The following is a 23258-nucleotide window of genomic DNA, read 5'->3' on the forward strand; positions in this document are numbered from 1 at the left end:
ATGTGGGACCTTCCCGGACCAGGGCACGAACCCGTGTCCCCTGCATCGGCAGGCGGACTCTCAACCACTGCGCCACCAGGGAAGCCCTGATGTTTAACTTTTAACTCTGAAGTAATTACAGGCTCATAGGAAGTTGCAGAACAAAGTAGAGTCCTGTGTACCTTTCCCCCAGCTCCCCGTGGTGTGACCTCACACTTCGAAACCGGGAGACTGTTACATGGCACAATGACTTTTACTCGTCTGCCCTCACGTACGTCTCCTCTCTGACCATGAGACTGACGTTCGGACAGTTCACGGCCGCGTTCACTGTCGCGGTATCCGCAAGAGAGCGAGGGCTTGGACTGTGGCTGAGTGAGGGTGAGCAGGCTAAGTGGCGCGCACACACCCCAGCACCGGAGCCAGCCCAGGGCCTGTTGTGTGTGACAGGGCTTATTCTCCAGGGGTGGATTTATGGAGAATGTCCGTTTCTGTGTGCGCATTATTTTTGTGTGCATTCCTAGCTTTTGATAGAAACATGATGCTCTCTTGTAATTAAGGCTAACGTCTCTGACACACGCTACCAGACTGCCCTGACCCTGTCTCACCCCCAACACCAGCCTGGCATCCGAGGCGGCCTCTAGGCAGGGGCCTGGGTGTGACGGCAGGGGTCTCGCCTCCCAGCCACCGCACTTCTGTGTCTGCCGCTTGGCTTGGTTGCAAGGAGCACATAAGAAGGCCTCACAAATTTTAATTTGGCCACAATCACAGCTTCTTGTCTTTCCCTCTTTTTATACCCCCCGTTCACAGCAGGTGTTCCTAAGGATTTTTGTAACGGGCACAGAAAGGGCATCTAGTCCTTCTAAACCACCCCGTGCCGTCATGGGGCAGGCCCCCACAGGGCGGCCCAGGGGGAGGACCCTGAAATGCATCCCTCTGGGGCCACATACTCAAGAGACAGGCCACTCTGGGGTCGGCGGCGTCTGTGGTCTCCAGATACACCTCGTGGGGATGCAGCCGCGCGGGCGTGATGGCCAGGTGGCGGCACAGCCGGTTGATGTACTGCACGAGCGCCACGTCCATCTCCAGGGTCCACTTCCTGGAGGCCTTGTGTGCGTGCCGGACGTCGATGCAGGCACACCTGGTGGCAGGGAGAGGCAAGGTGGGATGGGGGCCGCTGGGGGACTGCTGGGTTCCTCCGCAGCCGTCCCAGCTCCCGGAGGACCTTTATAAGACAGCCTCGCCTCCCAGGCATTTCTTGGCGCTCAGCCAAGGTGCTGACTGCAGAGGAACTGCCTGTCCTGAGGGGAAAGCTCCTTTCTAAAGAAACAAGCTGAGCAGGCTGGGGGGACAGCAACACGCATCCCCACGTGCTTCCCTGCTGTCTATAGGCAGCAGGGTTTTAGGGTTAAAGACGGGGCACTGGAGTCCTTGGGTTAAATCTAGGCGACAAAGCACACCTACTTCCTGAGCCTCAGTCTCTTCATCTATGAAATGGAGCTGGCGATAGCACAGCCTCGCGCTGTCAGGAGGAGTCACTGAGAGGACACCGGTGATGCACACAGCACGGTGCCCCGCCCCTCCCGAGGGCACAGCAAGTGCCAGCTGCTGGTGTTACTGAAGCCATCATCTTTTATCCAGCGATCCCACGCCAGGGTTCCCCTACGCGGCTCCTTGAACAGGCAGGCAAAGGTGTGTTTGTGAGGGCTGCCTTGCTACAGCAACATCAGCCATAAATTACACCACTCCCGATAACGGACCGCTCGGCAGCCATTAAAATCATCCGGTAGAACAGTATCAAATGATGTGGAAAAACGAAAAAAGCACACTGCAGGACACTATGTCCTGTCTGATCCCACACTACAGTACTGAAAACATCTACTCCTGGAAAAATGTTGGGAGAGGTAAAGTTTACTGAAACCTTTCCAAGTGATTACCCCTGGGCACAGAATCACAGGAAATCTCCTTTGTGTTTGAATATACTGCATGAGGTTTTTATCGAGTGTGTGTGTCCTTATTCTACAAACATTGAGCTATTAACCCAAGAAAGGCCTGCAGGCAGGCAGGTACGTGGACAGGTGCCTCTCGTTCCAGAACCTGTGGCACCTCGAGGGGGGTCACGTGCCACACAGGGTGCATCACGCAGAGGGACCTGTCTCAGAGAGGTGGTGGAGCCTGGTGCCAGGCTCTTGTCACTGCAGGCCACCTCTGTCCTACCCTAGGAGTGCTCCGAGAGAGACCCAGCTCCTTCAGAAGATGATCCCCTCTTCCAGGCTGGATGTGTCATCACCGTGGCCCCATAACACACATGAACCAGCCCTTCCAGCTGTTACAAATGTGTCACCTTGGAATTAATTTGCAGTCCAATTTGTTCCCTTTTCACTTGGAATGCAGTTTCTAGTCCAAAATAGGTGATTTCTGCTTTTAACGAAAACCCCCAAAGTCATGTCTCTTACTGGTTTCTAAAACCAGTCAAAGAACTTGGCCCTGTCACCATGACCCAAGGCCCATCTGGGCATCGACTCTGAGCCTTCAATGAAGGTACAAAGTGCTGGTGCCAAGCAGTAAACAATTTCTCAACTCTGAAAACGGGGTTTTAAAAAAGCATGCTTCTGGCAGCCAGTCCTTCTCTGAGGCCCAGTACATCTTGCTGTGGGAACGGGCGTGTAGGCCTGTTTGTGGCAGAGCCAGAGGGAGAGGGCAGGGAGATTTCTTTTGGTTTACAGACATCTTGCCTGCTTGGGATTCACTTACAGCTAGAAAGGGGAAACCATATTTAGTTTGGCCCTGGAGACCTGGTGACTCGTGACCCTGCTGTGCTCCTGCCTGGGAGTGAGAGAGGACAATGGAGAGTGGGAGAGAATGTGTGAGTCCAAAGAAAAAAGATTCTTTGGAATAAGAAATCATCCCTGTTAGGGACTGAGATGTCCCCTTCCCGCCAATTCATATGCTGAAGCTCTAACCGCCAATGTGACTATTTGGAGACAGGGTCTTTAAAGAGGTCATTAGGTTAAATGAGGTCACAGGGTGGGGCCCTAATCCAATAGGACTGTTGTCCTCATAAGAAGAGGGAGAGACACCAGGGATGCAGGCACACAGAGGAAGGGCCACGTGAGCACACAGCACAAAGGTGGCCTTCCGTGAGCCAAGGTGAGCCCTCCAGAGAAACTAACCCTGTTGACACCTTGATCTTGGGCTTCCAGCCTCCAGAACTGTGAGATAGTGAATTTCTGTTCTATAGAACACTGTTTCAAACGGGTTGGAAAATCCACATTAACAATTAGGAAAAATTGGAAAATAACTCAATAGGCATTAAAAACAGGCCAGATGGAATGGCTTCCCAGGGAGTAATTGCTTGGGGAAGCGTCTAGTAGCTGAGAACAATTTTTTTTTTTTAACATCTTTATTGGAGTATAACTGCTTTACAATGGTATGTTAGTTTCTTTTGTATAACAAAGTGAATCAACTATATGTATACATATATCCCCGTATCCCCTCCCTCTTGCGTCTCCCTCCCACCCTCCCTATCCCACCCCTCTTGGTGGTCACAAAGCACCGAGCTGATCTCCCTGTGCTACGCGGCTGCTTCCCACTAGTTATCTATTTTACATTTGGTAGTGTATATATGTCCATGCCACTCTCTCTGAGAACAATTTTTACACAAGGTGTCAACTGGGTTGACGGCCTCTTACCTCTCAAAATGAAGATCGTAACCACAGGATAAAATCGCCCTCCAGACACTACGGATGTCTTGCTTGGCTCGGTCAATAACAAACTTGTGAAATCCTTCCAATGTCAGGTACTTTTCCTCAGGGACTGATGGAAAAGTGTTCACAGTGTTAGGAATCGGTGAGAAGTGGGGGACCCACAGCATGCTTCCACTGCACCCTCTCTTTCAGGGCCCAATTCATCTAACCTCCCCATCTCCTGCCGTTACTCCAGGGTCTGTTAACAGATTGTCTCCACCCGACTGCTCAAGGACACACATAACCCCCAACCTGACGGGTCTGAGCTGCAGCCTCACCTCCTCGGGCTGGTGACCAAGTGGTGCAGCGCTTTCCCCCGAGTCTCGTCTTTCTGTATCTCAGAAACATCCCCGACTGACTAAGCAATTTTTGTAACAATAATAGCTTTCTCCAAGTCTGCTTGGGCCTTTAGGAAGATAAGGTTCTAATGTCCCAGGTAAGTGCCCTTCTGGAAGAAAATTTCTGAGCAGATTTTCAATCTTTACTTTCAATCGCAATCATCTATTCTTCCCTTGGGAGTATGGTATTTCTGGAGCTGCTATTCTAACCTCCATCAGTTCAGGTCAGCAGAGATGGAGTCCTGGAGCAATAATCGCAGTTGGCCAGGGATGTCTTCCGTGTCTTGGGCAGGGCTGCCCTGCCTAAACTAAAACCCGAGGGAGCCAGGCGGTCAGGGAAAAGCAAAGAGGCTGGATCCCAGGCTGCGCCGCCATCTCTAGGATGGAAGCAGCCCCAAGCCCGCATCAGGCCCAAGTTGCTTGTTCACCTTCTTGTTTTTTGGTGGGTGACTTTTCCGGGTCCTTTTCGTCCGGCTTGCTCTTTTCCGGTGACTTCGGCTTCACAGTGGGCTTCTTCTCGCTCAAGGCAGTCCTGCTGTAGACCAAAGCACCGGAATCAGAATTCCTCGCGCCCACACCTCCTCCTGGTGGGGGAATGCAGAACCTCACCAGGCATTGGTTCACCCTCCACCAACTACAGCTGATGGTTCAGACAGGGCTGGGGTCAAGATCAGCTTTGTTCTGACCAATAAAAGTTTCCTGAGCAAATTATGAGGACAAATTGATGCTTTAAAATGTGGAAAATCTCGAAGAGACACTATTCAAACATTCTTTCTACATACTTCAGAGCTGTACTGTCCAAGAAGCAGGCACTGGCCAGATGTAGCTACTTAAGTTTAAATTAATTAAAATTACAAGTCCAGTTCCTTGGTGGCACTCGCCGCATTTCAAGTGCTCAGTAGCCATGTGTGGTTAGTGGCCATTGTGGTGAGTAGCACAGACAGAGAAACGCACATTTCCATCGTCACAGAAAGCTCTATGGGACAGTACTGATTTAAAAGCCCCGTTTATGTATAATTAATTAATAAAATTTTAAGACACTCTTTTCTCTGATGACTTAAACAAGTCCTCTAGAGACTCCTGCTCGGTAATACCTCACTACCTGAATTTCAACTTGAGAGTCATAAACTTGTTTCTAAAGAAAATTCTACTAAATATGTGTGCATATCCACACATGGAATATTATGGAGCTACTTTAAAAGAGGAACGGGGGAAGTTCTTTTTGTGCTGATATGGAATCATCTCCAAGATCAGGAATAAATAGAAACAGCAAGGTACAGGCATTTTGTAGAGTTCCCGACCTCTGGGTATGTGTACACTTGCTCGTGTACACCCAGAACAGTTCTGCAAGGCTACGAGAGTGACACTGCAGCCTCAGGGAAGGGAGGTGGGAGGCTTAAGGATGGAGAGGAAGAGGAGTGGCTTTTCACTGCATATGCTTTTGAATATTGTACTATTTTAGCCATTTAAAATGTAACAAGATAATACGTATGCACAAATAAAACATTCTGCACTTAAATGTTGAAAGCAGTTGCTACGAGGGGGGTATTTCAGTGTTTTCCAATATGCACGGGTGCACTTTACAGTCTTTCTACAATAACTGTGCATTATTGTGTGGGTAAAAGAAGTTAGACTTTTAAAACAATTCTGTACATTTCAGATGTTTTATTAATTCAGACTGGTCTGCTTTCCAGCCTGCATGGTCCAGATTTTACTATCCTTGTGGGTAAAATGAAACGTTTTCTTCCAGCTGACGAAGCCAAGGGCGAAAAGGACCCCGGCAGCAGAGCAGAGAAGAGCCAGGATGCCTGGCTCCCCCAAGGTGCCGACAGCCTCCCAGGAAGCCTGCTAGGAGGCGGCCCCGCGTCCCCCTGCCCGGCCCACCTTCCGAGCTCCTCGGGCACCCACCTGACGCTGTTGAGCACGGCCTTGTCCTTGGCAGGTGGCTTGGTGATGGGCCGCTTGGTGCTCACCACCTTCCCGGGGTGCTGTTCCTTCCCCGCCTTGCTGTACTTGCTCTTGTCGAACTTGGGTTTTGGCACGCCGTACTTCCTCAGGATCTGCGGAGCACCGGAAGGGGGGGTGCCTCAGACTCAGCCCCAGGGGCATGCGAGGCCCAGCACGGGTGCGGTGGGGATGGGGTGGCTACCTGGGTGAGCTGGTCCTCCAGCACCTTTTTGGGGGGCCGAACATTGGTGAAGAAGAGGTGGAGGAGGTTGCCTGGCGTCTGGGAGTTGATCTGCTCTTTGCTGAGATAAATGTCAGACACTTTGATGGGCTTTGCTGGTGTCAGACTCAGCATCTGCTCTGAGTGGGCGCAGCTCTTAAATATCTCCGTCAGCACCTCTCTGGCCCCGGGCACCAGCTTCTCACCTGTTACAGAATGGAGGGAGGGCAAATGATTCTGCCGTGAACACGCTACGTCAGGATAAGCCCTGCAGCATCTGATTTATTTTTCATCAACGATTTATTTTTGAAAGTGGGTAGTGGGTGGTTAGTGGTGATGATGAGCTGTCCACCGAGACCTGGTGTCCCCTCTCTGCACGCACACCTCAGTTACACGCCCAGCCTTCTCTGCTGTGAGGTGTGGTGCCGTGAGGTGTGGCCTCGTGACGTGGGCCCTTCCTGGGCCAGTCTGCTTCAGGCAGGACACAGATGGGCTCCAGGCGAGGCATTTACAACTGGCCTCCTGTTTACATTTCTTGGGGCGAGAAAAAGATGGACTTCAGGCCGGACACTTGCAACTAGCCCTCTGTTTGCATTTCCTGAGACAGGAGATAGGTGGGCTCCAGGTTAGCTATTTACAACCAGCCTCCTGTTTGCACTTCAAAATAGAAATAACAACAGGAACAGGGTAAATAGCCAGGCTTTGTTTCCTGTGGACACTTTGAGGTAACAGTTATGGCAGGGACAGAGAGGGGCTAAACCCTGTTCTGAGTAAAGATCAAGAGGTCACATAATATATTTCCCATCCTTGGGGCAAGGGGGACTTGGCACATGCACAGAAAGGCTCCTTTGGGGTCAAAAAGGGAGGGGCACCACCCCATAATATGTGATGCCAAGGCCCTCCCATAGGCCTCTGGGGTGGAATCCATCTTGGAAAAAAGTTGCACACGCCTGTTGGGGAGGTTCCTAGGGCAGGGCAGGTGTGGAAAAAGAAACCAGGTAATTGGCCAAAGGTAAACAAAGACCCGGAAGAACTGCCCTATATGCATGACTTACCGCCTCTTTACTGGGCTCCTCCTCATTAGGGAGGACGCCCACACCCTTCTCTCCGGGTGTGCATCTCTGCCTTGCTTCTGTCAACTCAACAACCTGTTCCTCTGTGTGCTCTCCTACTTGTTGTTCTGCGTCCCCAATAATAAACTTTGTACCTGTTTTTACGGTTCTTGCCTCCTTGAGAAACACATTTTTCAATGGGGGTGAGGGCCAGGGGAACTTTGCTTCTAGCCTCTAGCCCTTGTTGGTCCAGCGGCTAGGATTCCTGGTTTGCATCCAGGCTACCCAGGTTCAGTTCCTGGGTGGCAGGGAACTAAGATCTCACTTCACGCCATGGCTCACTGCTGCTTCTCTGAGATCATGTTCTCTTCTGCACTCATCCCCGCCACTGGCTGCGTGGAGATAACAAGCCCCCGGATGGCAGACCTCGGGGCTCACCCTGGACTCCTACATGTGCAAGAAATGAACTTCCACTGGGTCTGAGTTACTGTACTCTAGGGTCTCTTTATCATGGAGGTTGAACCTCCCTTAACTTCAACATGTCTGTGATGGACAGTCCCCAGGGAGCAAGAGGATGTAGAGGCTGCAAGTACTTTTAGTGCAAAGTACAAGTTGTTCAATAGTTACTATTAGAGGATGCATTTGAAACCTGGCCCGGCCAGCAGGTGGAAAAGAAAGTTCTCTCAGATACAAGAAAACTGTCCCTGAGCACGAGAAAAAAAAAGACTTGTTTTTTTTTTTGGTCCCCAAATAAGCACTCCAGAAGATGCTCTCACCTTTCCTAAGGGGCCAGTCAGGAATGTTCCCAGTGAAACATTAGGATGTTCCACTGCATCTGCATGTTCCTCGTGGCCAAGGGCCCCCACCTGCGGGCAGGACTGACTTGCTCATCACACCCTGTCCTCCCGCCCATCCTCCTCATCCCCTCTCTCTGGGGGTCTGACCCTCCAGAGCCACACCCAGCTCAGGCCGGCCTTCAGGAGCCAGGGCACAAAGGTCCCCTGGGCATCTGGGCTGAGGGTGAGGAGACAGGTGTGAGGAAGGTGTGGTCGAGACCTAAGAGCTGATTCAGTAGAACCACAACTTAAGAGTCTTGAGCAAAATGCGTGTGGCTGTAACGTGGCAAATGTGTTATCTAAAGACTGAGTATCTTAAGTGGAAGGTTTGACCATAATACAATCAGGAGCTAGAACTAAATTCGGATTAAAGCATGAAAAGACTGGCAAAGCATTAATTATGGCAGAAAAAGACCCCAGGTTTCCCACAGATCGTACACTAGCCACCCCTACGTGGGGAGCTGAGAGCCGAGTGGGCACCGTACTCACTAATAAGGGAACAGGGCTGAAACCAGGGCGAGGAGAGAGAGACAGCCCCTCACGCACAAGAGTCCCAAAAAACTCAGAGATCAAGATACACATTGTAACGTGGTCCTTCAAAAAAATCAAAATTAATACAAAAAACCCATGATGAGCAAAATATTAAAAGTACTGTGCTGAGCCATATTAAAGCCTGATGCAAAAGGAAAAATCATTAATACTGATCCTGTCTTTATTTAAAATTTTAACAGTTTGTTCACATTGGTTATTTTGCATTAATTTTGACTTTCAAAAGTATTATATTAAAATAATTATTTATCTAGATTACTGAGTTGTTTGGGAGTCCATTAAATTCTGGGGCCTCATTTACCTCACTCTGGTCCCAGCCCTGAGGCAGTATTTCAAAATTTCATGACTGGGGGATAATAATTTGAAACAACAACAAAATCCATACTCAATATTACATTTCTGTCCTCAGAAAACATAAAACAGAATGAACTCAACAACTCTATTATGAAATTTCAAACAATATTAAAGAGTTAGAAAAAACATAAATTTAAAAATTTGAGAGAGACTGATGCAAAATAAAGACAACAACACAAAGAACTACAGTTATAAAAAGAAAGGATAAAAATTGCTGCTGCTTCTGAAGCGAAGCTGGGGGTGAGCTCTTGGCCTCAGGATCTGCTAGATCCAGCTCTGTGGGGCCTCGATAGAGCCCGGGTCTTGGCTGAACAGAAGTGGGGAAGCCAGACAGGGTAGGGTCCCCCCAACATAAGAGCCACCAGAATGACAAAGTGGGACTTTGTGAAAAAGGAACTGGAACCGTTTCTCCCCCAAGAATTCATTTTAAAGGGCGAGGCATTAGCTGTCCTCGAGCATATTGACTAAATGATTACCAGCAATGTACATGGTACATTCTAGCTCTAGAGGACAGAACAAAATAAATACACTTGAACTCAAACAAGGGGAAGCCTGACTAGACAAAAGGAAGAAAGCAACTTGAATCCAAGCCCACATTCAAGGCTGCGGCATAGCGTTTCCTGGTGGTCCCTCGGCTGGCTGAACAGAGCAGGCCTGTGGCAGGGCCTGCCCGCTGGCCTTCAGAGCCCTGACGGCTCCCCTGGGGGAGCAGCAGTGTTCTCTTCACATCGTGTACACGACGCACCTTCTGCTAACCAAGCAGTGAACCATCTCCCCAACATTCCCTGAATCACTTCTTAAATCTCTGACCCCCAGAGCTCCTCTTTAAGGTAAGATGTTAAAAATAGGGAAAACAGGACATGGAGAGGGGTATGATTTTTTTTTTTTGGCCGCGCTGCATGGCTTGCGGGATCTTAGTTCCCTGACCAGGGATCGAACCCAGGCCCGTGGCAGTGAAAGCACCAAGTCCTAACCACTGGACCGCCAGGGAATTCCCAAGAGAGGTATGATTTTTGCTCAGTTTTTTTTCTATAAATTTCTTTTAAAAAGTCTATTAATTTAAAAAAAATCTATAACCTACCTTTAATTGACTTATCATTGAAATAATCTTCTAACCCTGGGCTCCCCTGCGTGTCAAACAAACTCTGATTTACTACAGACACAGTGAGGATCTCTTCCGTTGACATTTCCATCAATTCATCTTCACCATCCAAACTTGACAAACCAATCAAGTCATTATTGTTAAATAAACTCGCTCGGATTTTCTCGATTTTGGCTCGGGATCTAATCTGTGTGAACAAGGAAAAGGGTAAGGATTTGAGTGGAGGGACCAGTTACTCAGCTAGCTGTATGAACTTTCTTCCCCTCCCGTCTGTCCCTGAAACCCTCTACTTGTCTTCAGCGTTGGGAGCGCGGCCTGACCGGGACGAGCTGGCCTTCCCGGCAAAGTCTCTCTTATGTGCCAACAGTGGTAACTTGCAGGAGAACAGCTCAACTGGACATCTCTGTTGCTAAGCCCCGGTCAGGTCTGTGGCTCTACGCAGATGCCCCGGGGCTTAAAGTCCACGCCTGGCTCCGAGAAAATCCCCAGGGAGAAGGTGGACAGATTCTGGGAGGAAGCCAACCCCTGGATCTTTGAGCTCTCCTGTCAGAGCCCGTGGGGTGGGGAGCAAGGGGGTGCAAGTTCTCCTGCTAGCGCCTTCCCCTCCATATCTAATAAGGGTGAGGACGGTTTTTACTCTGCACCCAACTCCCGTTACACAGGGGGCAGGAAGACACGGGATGCAGGATTTCTAAACAAGGAGGCCCAGGAAACACATGGGATCTTGAAGTGGAAATGTAATCTGGCAACATGCGCAGCATCTGAAACTCAGAATCACTCAGAACAGAACGGCAAGTCTGTTCTCACCCTGCTCAGTGGGGATCCCTCCTGCCAATGGCAATGGTTAAAACAACCCAAAGCCACTCAAAAAGAGGCCACTGGGGCCTGAGTTGGAAAACACTCGATGAAGCCCACCCATCAGGAAAGGTCAGCCCCTGGAGCCCCTCCCACGCTCCGCAATGAACTGTATTTACTTCCTGACATCAGACTTGCTATCACACTCAGAGATGGGCCCTCAAATACAGATAATCAACATGATTAATCACTGCTGTTTCCAAGAGCTGCCTCAGGGAGCCCGCTAAGTGCCCCAATGTCACCTATTAGTTAGCCCCTTGGAAATAATATTGGGAGGCTTAAAGAGGCCTGGGGGATTCTGACCGCTCATGATTTAAGTGGTTGTCAAGGCGTGAGGAGCTTACCTCCACGACCGCGAAGCCTTTGATGGGGCGTGCTGCGAGGGGCTGGTTGTCCAGGGACGTGACTGTGTACATGGAGCCCATGTCTGACACTGAGGCCGTTTCTGCGTTGTCCAGTGGCTCCCCCAGGCTCCCGAGGCTGCCCAGGCTGCTGGTGCTGCACAGGGAAACGTCCAGGCTCTCCTGGCTGGACACTACGTGGGGCTCCAATAAGCCCGCAGGGATGGGCAGCTCGAGGCCCGAGGGCAGCGGTTCCACAGAGACATCGCTGACTGTCTGCAAGATGCCCTGGGAGCTGCAGATGGAGGCTTGGCTGGTGGACGCAGACGCGCTGATGCTCATGGCGGGGGTCGGGCTGCGGGACGTGCTGACCTCCAAGCTGTCTGTGCTGGGGAAGCCAAGGGTCTTCTCTGGCTCGGCTTTCCCATCACCGCCCTCGGCCTTGTCTTTTGGCTTCTTGGGGTCTTCGTCCTGCAGGGGGATGTAGATCTCGTCTTTGAAGACCCCGCCGTGGGCGTTGCAGGCCTTGCGGATGGCGCCTCTGACGATGCCCTCGTCCAGGTGGGTGGGGATCCCAGAGATCACCAGCAAGCGGCTGTGGGCGGTGGGACCCACCAGGGCCTGGCAGGCGTCGGCGATGGCGTCGCTCGTCACACCCAGCCCCTGCGGGTCCTTCCTGGTGAGGTGCCGGAGGATGATGAGCAAGGTCAGGGCGCGATGGAACCACAGCATGTCTTCGGGCTTGCCACCCCCGATGCTCAGCACGGCGGGGTCCGAGTCCACTGAGTGCGAGGACTGGCGCTTCCCAGAGGAGGAGGCCTTTTCCCGCTTCATCTTGACTTTCTTCCTCTTGGACAGGAGGCTGGGGCTCTGCGGCGTCTGTCCTGGGGAGGATGACGAGGAGGACGACGAGTCACTGAGGTTTGGGGCGGTCGCCGACGTCACCCCGCTGGCAGTGACGCTCATGTTGGTAGGCAGGGTCACCTCGGCCACCGCCAGGCACCCTTCCATGAGCGCGTGGAAATACGTAGAGAACCTGCCCTGGTCGGTGGCCGCCACGGTCCCCGAGCCTCCGCACGTGCTGCCCGAGACCCAGCTCTGCGTCTCCTCGTCGTACAGCTTGTGGAGCTCTGACTGCAGGGCCATCAGCATGGCCAGGCAGGGGTTCAGCTGGAGGGCGATGGACGAGGACAGGCCGGCAGGGTGCTTCCTCTGCTCCAGGCTGTGCACTGTGCGCACGAGCTCTGCCAGGAGGTGGAAAACCAGCTCTTTCACACAGGCCGCCATGTCCGTGGTCCACAGGAAGTTTCCTGAGGCGAATGAAAGCAAAAAAAAAAAAAAAAAAAACACATAAGGGGTTCAGCTGGAGGGCGATGGACGAGGACAGGCCGGCAGGGTGCTTCCTCTGCTCCAGGCTGTGCACTGTGCGCACGAGCTCTGCCAGGAGGTGGAAAACCAGCTCTTTCACACAGGCCGCCATGTCCGTGGTCCACAGGAAGTTTCCTGAGGCGAATGAAAGCAAAAAAAAAAAAAAAAAAAAAAAAAATCACATATACAGAGCTTACTATGTGCCAGGCACTGTTCTAAGGCACTTTAATGGAGTCAGTCCTCACAGCAACCGCGTGAAACAAACATTACATCCTTTATCCCCATCTCACAGATGAAGAAACAGAGGCTCAAAGAGCTGAAGGACTCACACGGCTGCCACACGGTCACACAATCTCACAGGGCGGAGCCGGGCAGGCTGGCCCCAGAGCCGGCGGCCTGCACCCCTGTGCCAGGTGACTTCTACAGCTCTGACCCCAAAGTCATTATTTTCTTTCTCATAAAGTTATTAAGCAGGTTGGGGACAAATCACTGGCATAATATTTCCTGAACCATGGGACGCTTACTACTGGGGGCATACAATCCAATTTTACCAGATAGCTCAGAAATACACACGGAAAAGTGATTCCTTTTAAACTCCTCTTTCAGTCCCGATTTTGTCAACAGGAAAGCCTCACTCGGGGGCTAGAATATTCTTAATAGAGAATAGCCCAGAGACCCAGAGCCTTTGACAGGGGACAGTAGTTAGCCAGAATTTCTTAACAGTAACTGCTTAACTTTTTATTTTTATAGTTATCTTCTAGTTATGGCAAGGGATACTAATTTTCTGTTTAAAGTAGCAAGATAAAGTTTCCTTTAAAATTCAGTATAAGTTTAAAAAAAGGAGAAAGGAGTTGATTGCCATAAAAACAAACCAATAAATGTTGATAGGCATGATTCGTAGACGCAGCAGGAATCACAGAAAGGCGGCATGAGACTGACTGAAGTCTAGGAGATACTGTCTAGAACAGCCGTGGGCCACACGTCTGTGCCAAGGTCCCCTTCGTGCCAGATGTGTGTCTCCCATCCCCAGTCACATTGTGGACAGGGAGTCCCAACGGCCAGGTCTGGCTGACTTACCGAGAATCCCAGTTAGGCCCAGCACCCACGAAGGAGGGGACTAGGCTGACTACTCTCAGGGGTGATGCTGTTTTGATCATTCTAATTGGTAATGAACTCATGGCTGTCACGGGACGTGGTGCTCATGGAGCCACTGACAGGGAATAAAGGCCAATGGGGTCTAAGGCTAGGCCCTCAGGTACTCCTATTTCCTTCTCTGTTGTCCTTCCTCTGCCATTGGACATTTTTGGAAGACGACGGCCTTGGAGAGAAATCTCCACCAAAATTGCAAATGGTGGCCCGAGAGCTGAGACCGGCCACATACGTCTCGTTACCACAGCCAGCGGTTCCCTGCTCACCTCTTCCGACCCAATGTGTTTTAAAGAATGTGAAGTAGTTGTCAACATTTAGAAACTGGGAAATTCACATCAATATCTAGATTTCTGGCTTTTCTTGAAATAAAAAGTGACAGTATCTGGCAGGACTAAGGACACGTTCTTATACAGCAAATGAGTAGCAGGGCTCAGTGGCTGCCCCACAGGACACGTGCCCTCCAGTTCCCTGGAGGTCCTGGGTCCACTTTCCTCTCGGATTCCTCTCACTTACATCATCTCCCTGACCCCTGAGGGCACCTGAGTTTGCCAACGTGTTTTTCCCTCCAACATTTTATTATGAAAAAATACAAAAATATAAAAAAGTTGAACACCTTATACAGTCAATATTTGGATGCTCACCACCTAGAGTCTACCATTAACATTATTACATGTGTAACAAAGCTGTGTTTGCTTTATTACACATCTATCTATCCCTCTATTCATCCATAGACTCATCTTAGTTTTTGATTATTTCAAAATAAGTTGCAGATATCAGTATTTTTATCCCTAACCACTTAAGCAGACATATCATTAATTAAAGCTCAATATTTAGAAAATTTTTGAGGTAAATTTATATGCTAAGTTCACAACTCTTTAAGTGTACCATTCCATGAGTTTTGCTACAATGCCCTCTCTCTGTAACCTTTCAGGTGCTGTGAGGTCATAATGTTTGAAGGTAAAGGGTGGTATGGAAGTGAACAATGTTACAGAATCAAAGTTACAATAATGGCATATGTTTGTGTTTTAAAGTAAAGTATGATAAAATTAATCTTATTTTCCTGGTTAGATGCCACCCCTCAAAATAATGAAAATACCCTGCAAATCATGGATTTGGAAGTCTAGGCTACACTTTCCACTCAATTCCCCAAGCCCAACTGACAGCAAGCTGACGAGAGCTGTTGCCACCCAGGCCACTGTGGCCACCCCAGGCGCACCAGCCAGCTCCTTCCCCAGGCACCCAGCCAGCTCCACCAGCCTGATCCTGAGGGAAGGGAGGCCTCACCGAGCAGTTCCACCACTTGCAGGAGGACGGACGTCGGGATGGTGTCAGGCTCGTCTTCAGATCTCCCTTCACCGTCCTCCGACTTCCAGGACAGCAGCTGCTCTGCGAAGGCCATCGCCAGTGGGAACTCAAGGGGCAGAGAGTGTAACACCAGCACGGCTCCAGGAGGGGGAGACACCCCTAGAAGAAGCGCCCAGAAGGAAAGTTCATGACTGGTAGCACCCGATCAAAACAAGCTTGCGATAAAGACCTGCCAGGTGTGCGCAGAGAAACAGGGCCAGAAAGCCTGTCCACTCATGCACTGGGGTGGGGGCGAGAGAAAATGTCACTCCCCACACTCCAGACGGAGTCAGCTGCAGGCGCAGGAGGAGTGGAGGACATCCTCCAAGGAGTCCACCTGTTGGTGTGAGAATGGGACAAAGGGCAGCAGTGGGGACAGGGAAGGATAAACATTTCCCAGTCAGTCAGATACCAACCAGCCTGATGACCTGGCATGGAAATAGGAAGTCAGACTTTAAAAGATGCTTCACTGGAATGGTCCCAGCCTGGTAAAGAAATAACCAGCCCTCTGGTGCAGCTGCAATCTCATGGGAGCAACAGCTTATTTTAGATTTACAGAGTGGGCCAGCAAGGGGGCCCCCAGACTTCAGGAGCTACCAGAATTCTCTTTTACTACCTTCGGTCATTGTCATGGCCTGAATCTGACCGAAGCTGCCTACGATGAGAGAAGAAAGACCCTGAGGTCTGATCCCTGTCACACCCTGCACCGCACCCCAATCCCCACCGCAAGCACTGGTCAGACATAAGCTGGGATACCAGGGGTCTCTGGCTGGGTCAGGAGGAACCATGTTGACTGGCCTGTACTTTGGGGTGAATGTTTATTTGGGGAATGATAGGTAAGACAGAGATCTTCTGTGTTTAATATAAATTTTAAAAACAGTGTAGGCAAAATACAATGAAAAAAAAAGACCCTAATAAAAAGAGATCATGTTTAGCATTGACCAAATACCTTAAGAAATGTCCTTTCATTTTATTCCCTAAGGATGCAATGTCTCCAGGATTGGAGCTGTACAGAAGCCAAGGCCCAATTTTGGCTGAAAGTTCAAATACATCTTTATAATTGTCTCTAACAAACATGTGTCCATCTTCTCCTGTCCAACATGCCAAGGACGTGCAGTGCAAGTCTGAGACTAGGTTTCCCTTCCTCTGTGTGTTGACTCAGAAACAGAGTCAGCTGGCCCCAGTATACAAAGCAGACAGTCAGCGAGAACTTCAGGATTTACAGAGATGGAGACCTCATCTAAATCCAAATCCGCGGAGGCTTAACAAAGGATGCCAGGGAGACAAGACCACTTGGGCTTCCCCGCCTGGCCACCACCAGGCTTTGTTTACCATTGACATGGGGAGCAGATGATCACTGAGGCCCGTGCCCCAGGGAGCCACATTATACCTGAGAGAATTCAGTTTTAATGAGAACTTGAAGGGCAGCCAGGATTATTACAGCTAAATGATGGGACTGCTCTGTTTAGATTATTCTGAACAGCACACGCTTGTGAAAGGAAAGGAAATCCCCACTGCAGTCTGGGCAGCATCTGCCAGGTCTTCCCCTGGCAGGAAAGGGAGGGAGAACTTTTAATCCACTGTCTCTGAAATACACTGCCCCAAGCAGTCCTATTCTTTACCCATAGGAAACTGGAACACAGCATGGTAGAAAATTCTTCCAATTTTCACAAAGAAGGAAAGCAGAGAATGACTTCAAAGCTGTTCTTATTACCGTGAGCTAATTCAGAGACTTACCCAGTTTGATGTGGACTTTGTCTGTGGAGAGGATCACAGAAGGGTACTGGTTGGTGGTGGGAGGCGGCGTGAGCCCCGTGTTGGCCGGAGACGCATCCCGCGGGTAACAGATGGCCTCGATGAGGTTTAGCTGGCCATTTCGCTTCACTTTGTGGCCCAGTCCGTACACGAGCACGCGCGCCCACGGCGCCTTGTACAGAGAGGAGCTGAGGAGGAGGGATGAGTGTGAGCAGAGTCCAACCATGTCAACAAACACTTTGTTGTGAGAGGGGGGTGAGAACTGGGCACATGTAAGTCACCTCCATTACACTTTAGAAGGTCATTCTTTATATAGACTAATTTCCAAAACATGGAAATTAGGGAAGAACTGTAAATCATGTTCAAGTACAGTATGCATTAAAGAATAAAAGCAATGAGTTTTTTTCTTCTGTAAACTGCACCAGAATCTGTCTTACTTTTCTCTCCCCATCACCATCTTCTACAGTACGGGCAACTTACTCTTTGCGGAATCCAGACTGACTTTCTTTGCAAGATACCACGACGAAAGCCGCCCCGGGGAAATTGACGTCCATGTTGACCTTGGACTCGGAAATTGGAAACTCTTCGGAGGGGAACTGCTCTGGTGCCGTCTGCAGAGACATTTAACAGGGAAAGCCACGGGTTAAACACAAGATAGCATTTCCTTTGCCCAGCTCCCAGGCAAAGGAGAGCCAATGCGTACACTGTAACAGGATCGGGAGGACAAAAAAGCCCTCTGGGAGGAAGGACACCACGGATGGGACAAGGCAGGGAAGCTGCGAAGAAAAGCAGACTAGTGGGGCTTGGGGGAGGAAGTGTCATTTTCAGTCAGCCAATAAGGTTTCCAATTGAAACCTGTAACCCCAGTTTAGGGACATCAGAACTTTGGACTTTTACCTGCAGGAAAGAGCAGATCTGTTTCGTCAGCTCCAACAGGCTCTCCTCACCCTGGTGCAGGGTCCGAGTGATGGCCACGTTGAGCCACTCTCTCACTGTCTGGGAGCTGCCCTGGTAGAAGAGGTCCGTGGCCGAGCAGTTCTGGGAATGGATGCAGTGCTGCAGCGACTGTGCCAGGAGGATGGAGCTGGAGCTGATGGTGCCATCTGGGGACAGGAAAGAAAACACAAGTCAACAAGAACAGCAGCAGCCAAGGGCTGTGAGATCCTGAGTAACGAACCAGGAGCATTCTGTCCAGAAAACCAGGATGGGTTAGCTTGGACATATGTCTTGGATAATAGACATTACCAGTCAGATCCTGCAGGGGGTGGGGGATTCAGGAGTTCGGCGGTCTTTAACTTTTTGCTTTCTTTTAAGCTATAAAACTGTTGCCTAAAATAAAAACCTGAGTTGAAGCCCAGGTCTACTAAGCAGGTAGAAGTGGAGCTGCTTGGATTCAGGGGTTCCAGAGCCTGACCTATCGGCTGCCCTGGCCAAACTGGAGTTTCACCAAGGAACCACTGGAGTTTATAAAGCAAGTGTTAGTCACTGTGGCAAAGCTTCTTCCACAAGCACGTTAAAGCTTTCCAGGTCTGTTTTGGAGCCTCTAAGTTCTTGGGGTGGGCCAGTGGACCCCACGTGCTGAAGTGGCTTGTGGAGGTGTAGTTTACACAGGCACTGGCTGGGACCCATGGCTGTGAGAGATGTCCTTTATGCTTAGAATGCCACCTGCCCTCTCACTCCTGCTCCCATCTTAGAAGCTAGGAGGTCAAGGGAAGCAGGCTGGAGGCCAAGGTGCCAGAGGAAGACAGAAGGGGCCCTTCAGTCTTCAACCGGGTTGAGGGTAGAGTCATCACTTAGTATTCACCAAGGGAGCAAACACATAGCATCAGCCCACACTCCAAGGGCCCCGTGTTGAGCAGATGCACACAGGCTGGCCCATTAAAACAGCTCCACTTGAGGTCACGATGAATCAATTAGGTCTCTCTGGTGGCATCCGATGGCAGGAACATTTTCCTGTCTTTACACGTCAAACAGAATGTCTGTGACAACAGTACAGTGACTAGATTTCATAAATAAGACTTTATTTTCCTTGGTCCACGATTAGTTTGCTTAATGAATGCTTAATAGGTTAATGACTAAATATGTCATCTAATACACTTAGATTTTTCAAAGAGTGAGAAAGTACTGCAAAGACAGCTGCAATCTTTTGTGCAGTTTATCTACGCTAAGTCTAAAGGTCCTGTGCTGGGACTCCTCCCCCTGCTCACATGGAGAACAAGGACACTAAGCACAGCTCCTGCTTGGCGCCCGGCTCACCCTCAGGGATATTTCATCCTGGGCCTAATTTCTGCAGTGACAGCGGCAAAGCCGAGGTTTACCTGGGAGGGGAGGAGCGAGGAGCTGATTGGACAGCAGCTGCAGGTGCTCCAGGGTAATGTCCCGGATGGCAGGGATGTGGAAGAGGCGGGTAAACAGGTGAGGCAGCCTGGGGGCGAAGATGTTGAGCAGGGCCATGCGGCAGTACAGCCTGGCCAGTGCGGCCTCGCAGCGCAGCAGCTCCCTGCAAGGGAAGGGCAGGGGACAGGCACTGAGCTCTGACGCTCCAGACTCCACACTGGGCCGGGCCGCGGGCCGCTGAAGGGGAAAGACCACATCTCAGGCTTCTCTGGCTTCATGTTCTGTGCTCCAAGTTAGACACTTGTGTTTTAAACAAAAAGCCACATTTAGTTATGTTTGATTTTTCCCAACTCAAAAACCACTGTGGAAAAAGAAATGAAAATATATGTTCACATAAAGACTCACATATACGTGTGTTCATAGTAGCATATATATAGTAGCCAAAAAGTGGAAACAGCCCAAATGTCCAACAACTGAGGCACGGTAAATCCATACAATGGAATGTTATTCACAAATAAAAAGGGATGAAGCACTGACATGTGCTACGACATGGATGAACCTGGACGGCCCTGTGCTAAGTGAAAGAAGCCAGACACAAAAGCTCACATATTATGAATCCATTTATACAGAGTGTCCAGAATTAAGCAAATCCATAGAAACAGAAATCAGATTGGCAGGGTTGAGCTAGGGGACGGGAGAAGGGGAACTGACTACTAGTGGGTGTGGGGTTTCTTCTTGGGGTGATGAAAATGCTCTAAAACTGAGAGTGATGATGGTTACAGAATTTTGTGAATATACTAAAAATTGTTGGCCTGTATACTTTAAATGGGTAAATTACAAGGTACATGAATTGTATCTCTGTAAAGCTATTATAAAAATTTCAGTGTGGGCATTTTTTTTTTATGTGATGAATTTATGAAGTGATTGGCATTCACCTTGAATTATAGCTCATTAGTGACTAAGCAGGTCTCATTTAGAAATGCATCTCTTGGTAAAGAATCTAATCTAGCTAATACTAAGCATAGGGGAGGATCCCTGTATTTTATTAGCTAATCACCATAATTAAAAATTCTGCTGGTAGTAAGCACTTAATCAAGAAGGCAAGTTAGAAGTAGCCCTTTTGGAATGTAAACTGGTGCAGCCACTGTGGAAAACAGCATGGAGGTTCCTCAGAAAACTAAAAATAGAGTTACCATATGATCTAGCAATTCCACTCCTGGGCACATATCCAGACAAAACTATAATTCAAAAAGATACATGCACCCCTATGTTCAATGCAGCACTATTCACAATAGCCAAGACATGGAAACAACCTAAATGTCCACTGACAGATGAACGGATAAAGAAGATGTGGTACATATATACAATGGAATATTACTCAGCAGTAAGAAAGAATGAAATAATGCCATTTGCAGCAACATGGATGCAACTAGAGATTATCATACTAAGTGAAGTCAGAAAGAGAAAAACAAATACCATATGATATCACTTATATGTGGAATCTAAAATATGACACAAATGAACCTATCTATGAAACAGAAACAGAATCATGGACATAGAGAATAGACTGATGGTTGCCAAGGGGGAGGGGGTTGGGGGAGGGATGGATTAGGAGTTTGGGATTAGCAGATGCAAACTGCTATATATAGGATGGATAAACAACAAGGTCCTACTGTAGAGCATAGGGAACTATATTCAATATCCTGTGATAAACCATAATGGAAGAAAATATGAAAAAGAACATAATACATATATATATATATATATATATATATATATATAAAACTGAGTCACTTTGACGTACAGCAGTAGTTAACATAACATTGTAATTCAACTCTACTTCAATAAAAAATAAATTAAAAAAAAAAAGAAGTAGCCCTTTTGTGTCTATAAAGTCTAGGTCTAAACCCACTCGGAGCCAACAGGGGTCACTTGATATTACCTATTGACCCAAGTTAAAGGTAATGCTGATCCATCATATAAAGGGAAGACAAAAGATAAACCAGGGCTTCCCTGGTGGTGCAGTGGTTGAGAGTCCGCCTGCCGATGCAGGAGACACGGGTTCGTGCCCTGGTCCAGGAGGATCCCACATGCCGCAGAGCGGCTGGGCCCGTGGGCCATGGCCGCTGAGCGTGCGCGTCCGGAGCCTGTGCTCCGCAACGGGAGAGGCCACAACAGTGAGAGGCCCGCGTACCGCACAAAAAAAAAAAAAGAGAAACCAGCTAAGATGGTGCACGTTAGGTGGTTTCTTTCTCGGCTCCACCAGTTTGTAATATTCTTGTGCCAGAATTTAAAACAAACCAACTCCACCTGCTTCTCCCCTCCTCAGAAGTTTGTCCATTGACGGTACTAGCATAGCTCACGAGGACCAGCGCAGCAAAACAGATGAGGTCTGACTATGAAAGCTGAAAGCCCTACAGACTCCCCCCAGCTCTCTCCTCAGATTGCAAAGCCTCAAGTTGCCAGGATGAAGCTGGAGTGAGATTATTTTCGGTTGACTCTGCAGACTGTTAACGTCTCTGAAGTCTCTGCTGAGGAGCCCCCCTGCCTCTTCATTCTCTAAAGTCCTCTCTCAAACCCACGTGAGCACTTTAGGCAGAGTACACCTCTGATGAAAACCTGTACTATGACCAGAAATTCCACCATTGTATTGATCAAACAAATCTATGGCATGTTTCATATTTCTCCCAATACCAAGATCACCACATTAATACTGATTGTAAATGTCCTACATCTGTAGCCTGATTGCAACCTTGCAAAGCACTTTCTTGCCTTTTTTCTAAGTTGCTAGTCAACAGTGAATAGGTTTCATCTATCAGAGAAATTTGCTAAAAATATGACTGAAAGTCTTATTAAAGAAGTTTTTAAAAACTTTAAGAGTAAGTACCATATTGATATTCAAGCATATATGTTTGGGGATCCTTTTCAACAAATATTTGGAGTCTACAGTGTGAGCCAGAGCCCAGATTAAGCACTGGGGGCTTTAACAAAGAATCAGACAAGGTCTCTGCTTTTAGGAAGCTTATGTTCTAGAGGGAGGAGACACACAATAAACAAGTTTTTTGTTTTTTTTTTAAAAAGCAAAAATATCAGGTCCTGGAAGGGAAGTATTGATAAAATACAGTGTTATGACAATGTGCTCCTGTGGGCTTACTTTAGATGGTGAGTCAAGGCTTTTTTGGAAAGGTGACATATTCATTGTGATCTGAATGACAAGAATGAGACAGCTGATCCACCAGAGGGCAGACATCAGAAGCAAGAACTACAATGCTGCAGCTTGTGGAAAGGACCTGAGAAAATATTTGAAGAGATTATAGTCGAAAACTTCCCTAACATGGGAAAGGAAATAGCCACCCAAGTCCAGGAAGTGCAGAGAGTCCCATACAGGATAAACCCAAGGAGAAACACGCTGAGACACATAGTAATCAAACTGGCAAAAATTAAAGACAAAGAAAAATTACTGAAAGTAGCAAGGAAAAAACAACAAATAACATACAAGGGAACTCACATAAGGTTAACAGAGTTTCTCAGCAGAAACTCTACAAGCCAGAAGGGAGTGGCATGATATACTTAAAGTGATGAAAGGGAAGAACCTACAACCAAGATTACCCTACCCGGCAAGGATCTCATTCAGATTTGATGGAGAAATCAAAAGCTTTACAGAGCAAAAGCTAAGAGAATTCAGCACCACCAAACCAGCTCTACAACAAATGCTAAAGGAACTTCTCTAAGCGGGAAACACAAGAAAAGAAAAGGACCTACAAAAACAAACCCAAAACAATTAAGAAAATGGTAATAGGAACATACACATTGATAATTACCTTAAATGTGAATGGATTAAATGCTCCAACCAAAAGACACAGGCTTGCTGAATGGATACAAAAACAAGACCCATATATATGCCGTCTACAAGAGACCCACTTCAGACCTAGGGACACATACAGACTGAAAGTGAGGGGATGGAAAAAGATATTCAATGCAAATGGAAA

The 23258-nt window shown here is 48.6% G+C and overlaps 1 protein-coding gene across 1 annotated transcript in view; it reads right to left on the bottom strand.

The window, feature by feature from the left end:
- HECTD4 (HECT domain E3 ubiquitin protein ligase 4) overlaps positions 1-23258 on the bottom strand; it is a 197188-nt gene that overhangs the window by 10841 nt on the left and 163089 nt on the right. Inside the window, exons 56-67 of the mRNA XM_055080495.1 lie at positions 19251-19432; positions 17830-18035; positions 17413-17543; positions 16915-17120; positions 15118-15297; positions 11320-12626; positions 10100-10307; positions 6210-6433; positions 5969-6120; positions 4489-4595; positions 3669-3792; positions 927-1117 (exon numbers count right to left, since the gene is read on the bottom strand). Of these exons, the coding sequence (XP_054936470.1) occupies positions 927-1117; positions 3669-3792; positions 4489-4595; positions 5969-6120; positions 6210-6433; positions 10100-10307; positions 11320-12626; positions 15118-15297; positions 16915-17120; positions 17413-17543; positions 17830-18035; positions 19251-19432 (3218 nt within the window). The remainder of the gene's footprint in view (positions 1-926; positions 1118-3668; positions 3793-4488; positions 4596-5968; positions 6121-6209; positions 6434-10099; positions 10308-11319; positions 12627-15117; positions 15298-16914; positions 17121-17412; positions 17544-17829; positions 18036-19250; positions 19433-23258) is intronic.

This window comes from Physeter macrocephalus, chromosome 19 (genome assembly GCF_002837175.3).
Source record: "Physeter macrocephalus isolate SW-GA chromosome 19, ASM283717v5, whole genome shotgun sequence".
In the NCBI taxonomy this organism is placed as follows: Eukaryota; Metazoa; Chordata; class Mammalia; order Artiodactyla; family Physeteridae; genus Physeter; species Physeter macrocephalus.